Raw genomic sequence first — 15,328 nt, 5'->3', positions numbered from 1 at the left:
CCCCTCCTGAGTAGTAGAGTCTGGATCCCAAGCCAAGTGACTTTGCTGCACTGCCCTTCCAACTCTTGGATACATAGGATGTCCAGCCTCCAACGTATCATCATGTCATCCACTTCCAAGCTGCATCCTGTCAGTGAATCTACATTAAGCATAGCAATTCTCAGTTCATGTTTGGCAGGTTGGTTGGTTTTACATCCAACTTTCGCTCAACAGAGTTATCCCAGGTAACCCAGACTGGGCAACTAGACACTGGCCAGCCAGTAGCTTATTGACCCAGGGCTGCCTTTATGGCAGGCACACACTGGCCAATAGGGGCACATATACCCCTCCCACCATTAGCAAGGGTCCCTGGTGTAGGTCAGAGTAGGTGGGTCCTCAACCCACTTATCACTGGTAACTACCCATACTCATTTTTGACAACATTAGTCAACATGACCGAATCACCTAGAACCATATTTTATACCATCAAGTGGCTAGACCTGCCCCGGTGGTCAGTCTATGATCTGTGATCCATGTTCTCCTACCTTGAGGCTACAGCACACTACAGTAGATGCCCAAAGTGGTCGATCTATTCAACTCTTCCCCCTATAGGGCACCATGTAGAGCCTGTGCTGCTGCCCACAGCTCCATTCATTGATGAGTTTGAGATGGAAACACCTGGTATGTTTTTTGGACATGGGAGAAACCCCATGGAGACACAGGGAGCATGTGCAAACTCAAAACAGGCATTGGTCTGAGGTTAGGCTCGAACCTTGTACCTTGTGCATGGTAGGCAAAGACCTTACCCATTATAACAACTAGTCTGGACTATGTCACAAGACAATGCCTTCATTTGCTACTACATACATCTCACATCTCTTATAGTTACACAACAGTAAGTATAGGTAGCAGCACACTATTCTCTTGATATGCTCATTAAAATAACAGTTCTGTGTATGTGTCAGGTCATTCTGGATGGCAGTACATACATACATGTCATTTATGAACAGACATACTTTCTACCATTCACAATAGGCAAGCTGCTGCCTCAAATGTTTGTTTCCAGATTTACTAGTATTATTGGAATGAATTTACAGGTGTACATGTTTCATCTCAGTATGTCCATATAGTTACACGTGTGTACATTGCCGTTATAACTTCATTATTGTTTCTTTTATACATATAAGGCAAGTAAAGTGTTACATGTTTAGCCTGTATGTATGTCAAAGGTCAGTTATGTGTATGTAAATTATTTCCCTTATTTACTTTCACAGTATGCATGACAATGCCAGTGTAGTTCCATAAATCTGCATCACAGGTGCAACTAGGAATATGCTCAGTACCCAGTGAATATTTTATGAGCATCTGTCAAACTATTTATAGTTCAGTCAGTACATAATTGTTTTCAACTGGTTGAACTATTGTGGACTGTACATTGCTATACAAAACATGCATTTCTAAGAAAAACATACCTCTAAAATAGCTTATTTATGGTTACAAATGGCAACAACTAAAACTAAAGTCCCTTTCTGAAATGCATAGGGCAGCATTTTGAGATTTTTAAATGACAGGTGGGTGGTGGAGTCAACAACATAAGGTCTGAGTACAAAATATAAATTTATGGATACATCCCTGATGTGCACTACCTGCAGTATATGCAATGTCCCCTAATGAATGTGCTTCCCTTGCCAACTGTTATCTCTTTAGTTTAACTATAACAATGATATTTACACTCCTGTTACACTGTAGCTGTGTTCCTCTCACCTCTTTTTGCCAACATTTACTTTTTTATGTAGTTTGTCCTGGAATGGACATGATTACTTTTGCAGTAATCAATAATTATAAGTACTGGTGTTTGTACATTAACCTATTGATACATAACTACACTTTCCTCTTTAAGCTCTCCCTGCCTCTTAATTTGTGCTTTCAAGTTGCCGTTTCCTTGTACTGTGCCATCTGTGCCTTCTTGCTTATTGAGGTTAAGTTTATTTACAACCTTTTGCTTACACTGAGTACACAAGTCTGTCTGCACCTCAACATGGCTACAACAGGTGTTCTGGCAACAAACAAAGTGTTGCTCGATGTGTAGAGTTGCTTAGTGGCTTGCAAAATTGATGATCACTGCTGCTCGTTGCAGAACCCCTGGTAAGTATTTTCAAAAATCTGTGTTACTCTTTACAAGTATTTCTTGGAATAGATTTGTTTTCTATTAATTACATTGAGATGAAACCACAGATAAGATTCACTAGCTAGAGGTAATTTTGGATGTAATTTCACTGTAAGAAAGTAGATATTATAGCATTCTGCATACACCATCACTGAGACTTTTAATTTAAACTAATGATAACTATAAGGGAGGGAGATTACCTCCACCAGCTTCAATAATCAGGAACTCAGCAACATTTATTAGCTCTTTCAATACAGTATTTATAATAGTTGCAGCATTATGAAAACATATCATCATTAAAGCAAATCCTCTTTTCGTTGTATTCTACAACCAACCTTTTATATTCTGATATTTTATGTGATTCAGTTTTCCATACACAATTTATTACTAGTGCTGCATTTATTTAGCAATTAATTTTATGGAAAAATGGTATATGTGTTAGACCACAAGCTGTTTTTAGAGGAAACATCACAACAGCATGGTACCGTAATTACAGAATGAATAAAAGGAGATGAATATGATTTTGTTGATACTCCAATGAATGAAAGAATAACAAGAGCAGGAATATCATATGTTGTGTAAATATCATGAAAATGTCCCGATAAATAAGGAAATAGTTGGCATGCCAATAAAATGCATATATTTCTTTACAGAGATCTTGATTTTTTTCTTGCACTCTTTTTTTTTATTTCTTTGGAAGATGTAACTTTAAAAATTACTGCTTATTATATAGTTTTGTAAATAAACTGAATATCCTGTAAACAATTCTTAAGTTGCTCTATAGTCACTGGGTAATTAGTAATAGAGAAGTCCTTTTAGGATGTGATTTCATATTGCCTTTCTTGCCTTTTAGTCCTTCAATAACACTGTGTCCCTTCTAGCTTTAAGCTTATTTATTTATTTTACATTTGTTAACAGGGTTAGCCCATCAAAGTTTGCAAACAAACCCATTTTCAGTGGAGACCTGAGGGGAAAGGCCCCAGCAAACATAAGTAAAGATAAAATACAAATATTAAATAACAATCACAATAGAAAATAATCGTAAAAAAGAAAAAGTTATTAAATATTTGTATTGCAGTGATAGTAAGCAACCCATTTTCAGTGGAGACCCAAAGGGAAAGAGCCCCAGCAAACATAAGCAAAGATAAACATACAGGACAAAAACTATTAAAAATAACAATGCAAATACGAAATTAATTATAAACAGAAAAACAAAAGAAACAATTATGAACATTAAGGGTTGCTACTGATAGCAGTGATCTAAATTTACTACATAAAAGAGTAAAAACAAAAAGATAATCGTTGTTCAAAAGAAGGAAAATGTACAGACATTGATAGGAAGTGGGGGGAAAAAGATGAATAGTGTGGAGAATGGGAGGGGAGAGAAAGGAGGGGGTTATAGTATGGCTATAGTAGTAGATCTGAGGGTTTAGGAGGTTAGTTTAAGCAGAAGTTACTAACAGAGAAAGAAAGTAAGGAGGTGCAACAGGTTATACAGTAGGACAGATTACGACTACTTGTGGTCAAGGCACCTTATGTGCTATAAGTTTATTATTCTTCCATTCAGCTCGTGCAGAAGATATGTAATCATCATCATAATCATCATAAACACCCCTTTCTCCCCCATTTTCAGCTTGGGGTTGAGGTGTCACATCAACTGTCGCCCTCTGTCCTGCTGTCACTCCTGATTCATTAGCATTTTCCTATCTTCCTTGACAGTCATGCCTGATTGCTGCGGGTATTCTCCCTCATGCAGCCCATATATTTGTTTGCTGACCGCCCTTATTTCTTCTTGCTTTCTTCCTTTTCTGTCCCAAATCTTCTTTACCAGATTGTCTTCTGCTTTTCTGCACATGTTCCCAAACCACTGTAACCTGTTCTGTTTTACCTTCTCTGTAACTGGAGCTGCCTGGGCTTCTACTGTGATATCCTCATTTCTTCATCTGTCCTACATCTCATCTTCATTACCTTTAGCTTCCTCAGCTACCTTCATTGCCCAGATGTCTGTACCATACAGTAGAACCAGTCACAACACTGTTCTGTACACCTTATTTTTCAGCTTCTTTGGTATTCTTCTGTCACACAGTACCCCTGACACTGTGCCAGTTTACTGCAGTCCCTCTGATTCTAGCTTTGACCTCCTCATTCAGACTTCCCATATCCTCAACCTCCCTCCCAGGTACTTGTAGCTTCTGACCTGTTCATTATTTTCCCTTCTATCACAGTTCTCAGTTTTTTCTGATTTTCCTCATTTGCTGCCATTATCTGTACACAGTTTCACCCCATGTGCCTTTACCTTTGCATTACATTCCCCTGTTGTTTACTGAAGTTGTTGTTCAGAATCTCTGTGTATTGCCACATTGTCAGTAACTTTTTTGATCTGTCCCCTCCAACCTATTTCTTAATGAAATTCATGACCAGTATGAACAACAGTGGTGTCAGAGCTGACCCCTGATGAACACCCACTCCTACAGTGAACCGCTCTGTGAGACAGAACACTGTTCCTGCTTGTGTTACTGGGTCATCGTACATAGCCTGTACAAATTCAACCAATGTTTCAGAGACTTCATATCATTGCATGACTGTCCAAATCAACTTTCGAAGGACCCTGTCATATGCTTTCTCTTAGAATACCCCACTGGACTCTTTCCTCATCTCTAGTGTCTTCTCATCTATCTGTCCTACTGCAAACACTGGGTGAGTTGTGTTGCATCCTGATCTGAATCCAATCTGCTCATCTCCCAGAGCTATTTCTCCCTTAACTCACTCAATATGTAGATCATATCTGTCATGACCTCTTTTGAGCCTTCTGCTTTCCCTGACTTAATTTTTCTTGGTGCTTTTCTTACTTCTTTTTGAGTGGGCTGCCCACCTTCTTTCATTGTAGGCTGTGTCTGGGGCACTACAGATTCTATGGGATTTCCTTCATTCAGAAAGTGCTGGAATTACTCCTTCTGTCTGCTTTTGATGTCCTTTGAACTAATGAGCAGATTGTTGCTGGCACCACTTATGAAAGGTGTCTGATGACTATTTTTTTTTGTCTTTCTGACTTTGCCTTGTAACCTGATAGAGTTTCTTTGTGCCATCTGCTGAGTCACTTTCCAAAAGCTTCTAGAGTGGCTTTGATTTCTTGTTCTCTGTTTTTACAACTGTTCTCCTAGCCTTTTTGCTAGCCAGCCAGTACTTATTCTATGTTTTATCTTTTCTATCTCCCAAATTGTCCTGCACTCCTTCTTTCTTTTAATGACTTCCTGGATTTCTGCATTCCACCATCAGCTTTCCTTATGTATTTTAATTCTATGCCTGGTTTGGCCTCATTTCTGTTCTGTAGTTCTCAAGCATGATGCTTTGAGGATTTTCCATTCTTCTTCATTTCCACCAATTTTCTTTTCTTCCTGAGGTGCTAGAGCCTGAGTATTTCTTTCAACTCTTATATATAATCAACTCTCGCTCAATACTTAATTTGCTTGTCATTACAAAATATAACTCATTATGATCTAACAGTCTTTTAAAAGGCTTAGTTTATCACTGTTGGGTTGATGAATGCTCTAAATCTCTATTAGTTCTTTTCAGTTTACTAATGTAAATAAATATGGGATAAATACTGAATTTGTATTTATCCAGGCCATCCCTTAAATTTATAATTTTAATATTACTTGTCTCAGACCAGTTCTCTATATCATGACGTTATTACTTACATGAGAAATCAGACATGAATGTTTCTTAATGTAGCAGATCTGAACATCTCTGAATTATTTTCTTCTACAGCTTTATTTTTATTAATGGAAATTACTATGAAAAATGTTTTGATTTAAATATGTCAGTTTTAAATTCTTATTATTAATGTCTGCCCTCAGTTGTTCCATATTTTGAGAAAGTTTGGTTTCGAAGTAGTTACATAATTTACTTTTCCTAAGTAGTATTAATCTCTGACATTTTGTCGTACACTCATTGCACTTAAGCATCATAACAAGAAAAAAAAGGTAAATAGTAGTTTAATAAACTTTTAGTACAGACTCTAAACAATTTTAGGGGAATATTCATGCATGATTTTTAGAAAGAGCTGGTAGATACCAATGTTGACAAATAGCACGTCAAAGTGTGATACTTCTGTCATGTTCTATAATTTCTCATAGTTTCAGAAAACACTGTCATACTTCAAAAATCAGTAAAAAAAAGAAACTGAACTTTAAGCAGCCCTATTCATTCATACTTTGAACATTTAAGGGGGGGTTTGATATGCTGCTTATTTCTGTCAATGATGAATTGAAAAATGAAAATATTTCTGTGAAACAGAAATAGATCTATCAGACGACAATTAATGAATGCTGGTCTTTTACACATAAGTATCTTCATTTTTCAATCACCCATAAAATGACCAAAGTTAGATAAAGTCTGAGAAAATAATTACAAAGGGATTATAGCACTTTTCAAAACTTTTTCTGATGTAAACACTTTGCATCGATTATTTTAAGCAGTTTCAAAATGAGTAAACCATTTCCTTAGCAGGAGCTGAGTAACTGAGCATAAGACTACCTGGACAAGCTCTGCCCCCCCCCTCATTATTCATATGCTATGTTAAAAATCTATAATAGGCTCATTGAAAAATGAGTGTATGGATGAACAGGCAAGGGGGAGTGAAAGACCTGTTTTTGCTGGCTTGGCCAATTTAGGAGGTAGGATAGGAAGTGTTTCTGACCATTATGTAACATGATCCCAGTAAGGGGTATGGTGCCAAAATCATGAAGTAGATTGCCATTAACATTTCATCATTAAGGGGGGACCTGAAATAAATGACATTATGTGCAGTAACACAAATAACATAAATATTACCAAAATAATCCCCTAGTATTTAGGCCACTGTTTGTGATGCTGCTGGCACTCTGATCTGCCCCACAACACCTCCCCGATCCATCACTGGTGCAATCTCTGCCCTGGAGATAGTTTAAGAGATATTAAGGTAAAAAGAGCTATAGGAGCAGACTATAGAAGAGCTGATGGACAACTGGAAAGGATATAAAGGAGTTAAAAGTTAAAAAGAGAAAATTCATACTACTTTTTGTATTTGATTTATTTGTTTTAAGTTATTATGATAAATATTAATATGTGATAGTGGATAAGATATATATATATATATATATATATATATATTTATGGATACTGTATATATATATATATATATATATATATATATATATATATATATATATATATATATATCTATATACACAACTAAAATTAACCACACTCAAAAAAATTGAACAAAGAGGAGAAATTTTAACTAAGAACTGAACTTCGTGACAATAAAAGCATTCAAAAAAATAGTAAATCACACCAACAACTCTTGTAGAATTTTAGCGCTTTCGTCTTATTTATTATCAAGACTTCTTCAGAAAGACATGTTTCATAAGTATGAGCAACCATTTTCACTTCCTTTATATACATTAGTTCTAGCAGGCCATTTAAATTAACAACAGTTCCTTTCCAATAGTAAAGTGTGAACAAGCAGGGTGCTGTGTGCATTTTCATTAACATTACAATCGCAGTTACATAAGGTAAATTAGTCAGACAGTAATAGCCTTGTGGTGCCGTGTGCATACTAAAAGGGATTGTGTGCAAAAAAGGGGATTGTGTGCAAAAAGGGACTGTGTGCAAAAAGGGATTGTGTGCAAAAAAAAAAAAAAAAAAAGGAAGGGGGAACCGGGAAGGATGACAGTCATGCTGTGATCATTCTAATATAAACACATTACTTATGAGTCTTTGCCTCTAAAGGTAAGTAAAGAAGAGAACGGAGGAAGATGGAGGAGTAAGGTAGAGAGTCCTACTATGCTTTGGTATTGGTGTGTGTGTGTGTGTGTAGAGTAATGTGTGGGTATGCCACCTGATGGAGTGGGAGGAATGCGGTGTGGACTTGAGGGGGGCTGGTAGGCAGCCGCCCATGACAAGGAGCATATGAATGACAGAGTGTCCCAGAAGACTGTCAGTGCGGATGGTACCAGCTGTAGGCTGGTTTGGATGGTATCACCCCTTGAATGGCTGCGTGAAATAGTGAGACCAGGGGTATAGTTGGTGCGGTCAGTGGGGGCTAGCCTGGTGATTGGGAGCATGTGTGTAGGGGGTATGGGGGAGTCAAAGGTCAGAGAGAGAGAGGAAACACATTATATTCACTTGCACAGTTGTAAATCCATAAACACATTAAATCTACTTGCACAATTCTTCAAACCCTCTTGCACAGTTCTTCAAACCCTATCACATTTCAATCTCTATACCATTTAAGTGCACATTTAATGTTCAGTGTCTCGTTGAGACCTGGATAGACATCAGCTCTCAGTTCTATCTGCCATTTTAATTCCCGGACTTGCAGGAATGTGTCCATGTCCCCTACAAATTCTGTTATTTTTTCCAGGACTGTGAATTTGAATCCTGTGAAGTTTGGGCAAATAGTACTGTGTTTAGCCAAGGCATTCAAACTGTCCTGTTTGTGTATTGCTGCAGTGTGTTCTTTAATACGGCTACTCAGCTTCCAGTTAATTTTGCCGATATAGAAATTCCCACAGTGTTCGCAGAAAGCACAGTAGACTACATTTTTTGTGTTGCAGTCATAGTGGTCATGTAGACTGACAGTTCTGTTGCAGTGCGGGAAGGTGACGTTGTTGTTTTTTCCTATGTGTACACAGGCAACACACTTGCCGCAGTCAGACATTCCAGGTTCTGTCGATACTTCGCTCTGTGGGGATGGGCTTTTATTCCTCTCGAACGCACCACCAAAAGAAGAGGTTCGTTTGAAACAGAAGTTTGGGGATGTCCCAAGTAACTTGGTCAGACCTTTTTCTCCTCCCAATATGTCCCAATTGTTGGTGAGGACCCCTCTGATTCCAAACATATCGGTGGAAATTGGAAGGGGGAAACTTGACACCCAGTCCTTTTTGTTCGGTCCGTTCTGTGCCCTTGCTATGAATCCCTTTTCCAGGATTGGTGGGTACCTGGAGTGTCTGTGCTGTATGATCTCTTGGAACAGGTTGTCCACTAGATGCTCTGGGTACTTTCTTTCTAGGAACAAGTTTCTGAGGTAAAAACCTTCCTTGATGAAAACCTCGTCCCTAAAAATGAGTCTGGATAACCGGATAAATTGTCCTTTTACAATATTCTTTTTCATGAAATGGGGATGCTGGCTGCTGAACTCTAGATAGTTATTCCGGAAAGTGGGCTTGCGGTAGATGTTGGAGTCAAACTGTCCACTTTCCAGGTCTATAGTGAGGTGGATATCCAGGAATTGAGTGGTGGTTCCGATATGTCCTACTGTGAGGGTCAGGAAGTCCAGACTCTGGAAAAGGGTTTCCAGAAAATTGCTCAGAGAAAGTCCGTTCCCCTTCCAGACAAAAAAGACGTCATCAATATAACACCTGTACATTATGGTGTTGTTGAACCCGGGCAGTGATTCAACCTTATCCATTTCCCAGGCACTGAGGACTAAGTTTGCATATGCTGGGGCCATTTTGGACCCCATGGCTACTCCTTTCTGTTGGTGGTAAATCTTCCCATTGAACTGAAAGAAGTTATTTCTTAATACTGCTTCTGTTAACCTGCATACAGTATTAATCTTAGTCCCACTTAGGTTGGAGTGCCTGTTCAGGTACTGTCTGGTGAGGGTCAGTCCTTTGGCATGGGGGATGTTTGTGTAGAGTGCTTCTACATCTAGGGTGACCAGTAAATATTCCCCTCCATCCAGCCTTAGTTTGAAGATGTCATTTAGAAAAGCCCAGGAGTCCTTGGTGGCCCCCACTGACCGCACCAACTATATCCCTGGTCTCACTATTTCACGCAGCCATTCAAGGGGTTATACCATCCAAACCAGCCTACAGCTGGTACCATCTGCACTGACAGTCTTCTGGGATACTCTGTCATTCATATGCTCCTTGTCATGGGTGGCTGCCTACCAGCCCCCCCTCAAGTCCACACCGCATTCCTCCCACTCCTCCATCAGGTGGCATACCCACACATTACTCTACACACACACACTGATACCAAAGAATAGCAGGACTCTCTACCTTACTCCTCCATCTTCCTCCATTCTCTTCTTTACTTACCTTTAGAGGCAAAGACTCATAAGTAATGTGTTTATATTAGAATGATCACAGCATGACTGTCATCCTTCCCGGTTCCCCCTTCCTTTTTTTTTTTTTTTTGCACACAGTCCCTTTTTGCACACAGTCCCTTTTTGCACACAATCCTTTTTTGCACACGATCCCTTTTGCACACAATCCCTTTTAGTATGCACACGGCACCACAAGGCTATTACTGTCTGACTAATTTACCTTATGTAACTGCGATTGTAATGTTAATGAAAATGCACACAGCACCCTGCTTGTTCACACTTTACTATTGGAAAGGAACTGTTAATTTAAATGGCCTGCTAGAACTAATGTATATAAAGGAAGTGAAAATGGTTGCTCATACTTATGAAACATGTCTTTCTGAAGAAGTCTTGATAATAAATAAGACGAAAGCGCTAAAATTCTACAAGAGTTGTTGGTGTGATTTACTATTTTTTTGAATGCTTTTATTGTCACGAAGTTCAGTTCTTAGTTTATATATATATATATATATATATATATATATATATATATATATATATATATATATGGTTCTACCTGACTTCGTCGACAGCGCAGAAGACCGACATCGGAATCCGGAGCTCCAGAAGATCGAAAGTGAAGAAGACCGACGCGAATCGCGAGTGGCAGAACATCGACAATGCAGAAGACCGACACGACGGATGACAACACCAACGCCGAGGATGCCGACATGGGGAAAGGCTGTGTGAGTATGCGGTAGTGACGGACGTTGGGTGCGAGGCAGGTAAGTGTGGAGATTGACGGTCTGTGGGGATAGGGGTGGGTTAAGTGAGTTAGGGTTAGGGAGCGATAGGGGTGGGTTAAGTGAGTTAGGTTTAGGGAGCGATAGGGGTGGGTTAAGTGAGTAAGGGTTAGGGAGCGATAAGGCGGGTTAAGTGAGTTAGGGTTAGGAGCGGTAGGTAAGTGTGCGATAGTGACGGACCTTAGGGTTAGGGTAAGGTTTAGTGTGGGCTTGTAAGGATTTTGGTGTGCTTGTGTTGTGTGTGTGGTTTGTGGAATGGGGATGTGTTTTGTTTTTAATAATTGTTATTGTGGTGTGTGCAGTGTATGGGGTTTCGTGTTTGTGTACCGTCGGTTATTTCGTTGTCGGTTATGTGTGGTTTCGTGTTTATGGACTGTCGAATATGTGGTGTCGGTGATGTGGTTGTCGGTGTTGTGTGGTTTCGGCTATGTCAGGTAGAACCATATATATATACTACTTCATAACATTGAAATTTCATGATGTTCAATTTCATAACATTGAGACCAAAACATCTAAATGCCAAAACACTGAAAACCCAAAACATTGAAAATTCAGAACATTGAAAGTGTGTTTCATAACATTGAAAACTACAATGTACATGTAAATAACATCCTGCCCACCTATAGCAACACCTAACTAACAAACACACTATCTACTACATTTCTGCAGGGGGCCAAGCCCTCCTGCATCCCCCACCCCCCATAAATTAATTATACCAACTCCAAGGTCACACTACAGTGGAAAAAAAGTGAATCTTCTAACCTCACTGTATCACAATCACCATACTGAGATTATGAAATTAACTTTTTTCTACTGTAGTGCGATCTTGGAATTGGTATATTTAATTACAGGAATGTGGGGGGGGGCATAGTAAAAAGTGTGTTTGTTAGGTGTTGTTGTGGGTGGAGGTGATATTATTTACTTGTGCAATTTGTTTTCAATGTTATGAAGCACACTTTCAATGTTCTGAGTTTTCAATGTTTTGGGTTTTCAGTGTTTTGAATTTTCAATGTTATATTCTCAGTGTTATGAAATTCAACGTTATGAAATTTCAATGTTATGAAGTAGAGCTATATATATATATATATATATATATATATATATATATATATATAGATATATATAAAAAAAATATTACTGTAACTGGCTATATTTGTTTAGATGTACGTAAAGGTAAACAATACTAAAAAAGTTGTTAATAACAATTGTTTTATAGTCAGATATCCGAATGTGTCAACTTCATGTAGAACATCAAACTTGCCAGAAAGTATTGTATGTATTTTATACAAGAAGTCATAAACAATAAAAACGTCAGTTACTTACCCGGATAATAAAAGATCCACTTAGTCTAACACTCTCATTAATAATTTTTAAAAACTGAATGAATGTTGAATCATCATATTCAAATCTGTGCCCGAAAATTATGGAACAGATTATGTTGGCCAAAGCAGAGTTCATGATCAATGTGTTCTCAAATGGCTGTCCTGTGGGGGAAAACAATAAGAGATCTGTTTTTATTTTTATTCATCTGCAATCAGAAATTGATGTATGCATATTTTACAATGATTTTTACTTTTAACTGGTAGAGATATATGGAAAACATCAAAGCTGATTGGAGCAGTTTTAATTTGGTACCTGCCTTCATTAAACTGAATAAACTGTGTCAGCAAAGCAATATTATACTGGCTTAAATTCAGGAAACAAAATTAAAACTCAATGCTCCAATTAAACTTCATTTTCTTTGTATTTATTTATTCTCACCATCCTTATTCCTGTAATTATCAGAGACCTATAATTTCCCAAGAGTACAAATGTCTGTAGTCCATTTGGCAATCCATTTTTATGTATTTTAATTTTTATGACATTCTTTGTAACCTCTTTCACATAATATGCTCCTTCCACTCTCCTGGCATGTAAGCTTTATTACTACACAAATACTTCAACAACTGTGAATTTCTTCAATAACATGTTGTTGGCGGCATTGGTAAAGTGTCTCATTACAGCAATATCATTGAAAATACAGGCTGCAAAAGTGAAAACGGCAATTCTGCTGAAAAAATCACTGTAATCATAATGAGCTAAAAAATTAGATGACAGGAGAAGGGTGCTTTACGTTATATTTGCCAAAATGATCCCTATTCCCATGCAACAATAAAGAAAACAAAGCTGTCTTACATAGGAGAGTTTGTCAGATTTAAAAACACCTTTTAGCCTGCTGAACTGCTATCTTATACATTTCATATGCATACATTCTTCTTATCAATGCAGCACTGTTGTTTTATTTACTGCCAAGAGGAAAGAACTAGGGCAAAAATACTTCATCAATAATCAGCAGTGGTTTCAATCTATACCAAAGTTTAAACTCTGCAGTGATTATTCAGTTATAATTGTGCATCTAAATCAACTTTTGTATCAAGCCTATTCCCAGAGGCAAAGAGTAATCACCCCACTTATAAAATGTTCTGCAATACATGAGCTCTATTCTTGGCTGGGGGGGGACTTTCAACCTGTTTGTTTTTAGTCTTCCTTTATGAGAATGAAAATTTGAATGTATTTAAATGCTTATTTCATTTACTAATTTATTTATTTTAAACTTGTAAACTTGGTAGATTGGCTGGTATGATGACCCTTTTCAGCCACAAGGAACACAAGTCCTACACATTAAAGTAAAGGTTTTTACAGTAAATTGCACAAGGCATAAAATGCATACAGACTGTGGGAGTAGCATTTAAAAATTAATGTGTAAACAGCTGAAACATACAGCATGACATAGCATTTTAAAGTGACTGTACAAACTGCTGAAACACATAGGGAATCAGCATTAATAAAATTATTTGTAATAGGTAACATATAAAATAAACAGTGAAATTAAGTTTTTGGAGTCTATCTAATAAGAGGAACATGTGTAGTATCCATGACATAAGGAATATTTATTGAGTGCTAAATATCTACATGGTCTTAACACTGTTTACTCTGTAGCACTGGAAATTAAGAAATAGAACTTATCACAAATAATACATAAGTTAATCATACATTTGCTCAACAGAGGTATTCTGGAATGTATGGTAAAGTTTGTCATGAGGTTAGTTAAGCTGTTGTTCTGTACTGAGGTTAATACCCTAAAGTTTGTTGTAGGAACATTTTAAATTTATTCCTGGGTGTAAGGTAGCCAGTTTCTTGTTTTAAGATGTATTGGGAGATTATTCCAGTTTGCTTGGACAATTTTATACAGGATGTTTTCTCCTTCTGACATTTTAAACTTAGGCCTGTATAAAGTCATTGTCTCTTCTGTTATTTTGTATGGGGTATATGGGGATTTTTTAATACTTTACTTGTGAAGAAAGAAAACATCTGCAAAATAGCTTAAATATGAAAAAAAAACATAGCAGTCATATATCTCTCTTGCAGTACATGGTAGCCAACCGGCATATCTTAGAATAGTCAGTGATTTCCTGGTATAATATTAAGTTAAAGAAACTGCATAATTTCTTTATAACAGCTTGCAGTATGTATGTCTACATTCTAACTTAGGAATTAGAACTTTTTTGTCTAAAGTATATCAAGGTTCTAGGGTTAGATAGTTAGAAAGTGAGAAAAAGGCTTTTTGCTGGGGGACATTTTTGGTTATATGCCCAGTGTACAGGAATAGTGGAATCAATGTATAAAAATGAATACCGGCAAGACAGCAGCTAATTAACTTTATTCTGGCAGAGGTCAATGATCTTCATAGATTTACTATCTGTAATCTTTTGAAGCCTACTATATAGCATGCTGTGGTTTTGGTTGTACTTGAGTGGAGTGTGTTATTAATAAAGTATTAACATGGGGGGTATTCCAAATAGGATCATCTTATGGTCTTAGTTACCGCAAGCCAATGTTTTTTTTAATTCTAGCATAAAATGGGGCTATGTATGTATTTGAAATTAATTTTAAATGCCAGAACATTATCTGTAGCTACAACATAATTAGAGCTCTGCCTTTTAAATGTACTTTGCAGTGGTATATGGCCTATTTCTACTTAAACTTATTTTCCATGCATGCGGTAATGGGATTTCTCAAACCCATTCACTTTTGCTAATACTTTCTTTGCTGTAAAAGTAATTTTTTGTGCACTTGTAAATGGTGCTGACCCCCATAAGGTTGCTCTATTTTCTTGTAGGATTAGGGCTGCTATACAAATGAGGAAACATAAAGTTATTGAGTTTACAAGGCAGAGTCAGTTCAAGGACTATAATTACCTTGCTAATATTTACCCTTATAGGGCACATCCTGCCTGTGATATGACCATGTAACTCAGGACTGGGA

General features: G+C 37.4%; 1 protein-coding gene across 1 annotated transcript in view; it reads right to left on the bottom strand.

Moving 5' to 3' along the window:
• The window catches only part of LOC122816777 (cytochrome P450 2K1-like), a 397,116-nt gene that overhangs the window by 274,399 nt on the left and 107,389 nt on the right, over nt 1-15,328 (bottom strand). The window contains exon 4 of the mRNA XM_044089795.1: nt 12,347-12,507. Coding sequence (XP_043945730.1) covers nt 12,347-12,507 — 161 coding nt within the window. The remainder of the gene's footprint in view (nt 1-12,346; nt 12,508-15,328) is intronic.

The sequence above is a fragment of the Protopterus annectens genome, chromosome 12.part0 (genome assembly GCF_019279795.1).
Source record: "Protopterus annectens isolate FY-2018-M chromosome 12.part0, PAN1.0, whole genome shotgun sequence".
Taxonomy (NCBI): domain Eukaryota; kingdom Metazoa; phylum Chordata; order Ceratodontiformes; family Protopteridae; genus Protopterus; species Protopterus annectens.
This window is presented reverse-complemented; position numbering and strand designations above follow the sequence as displayed.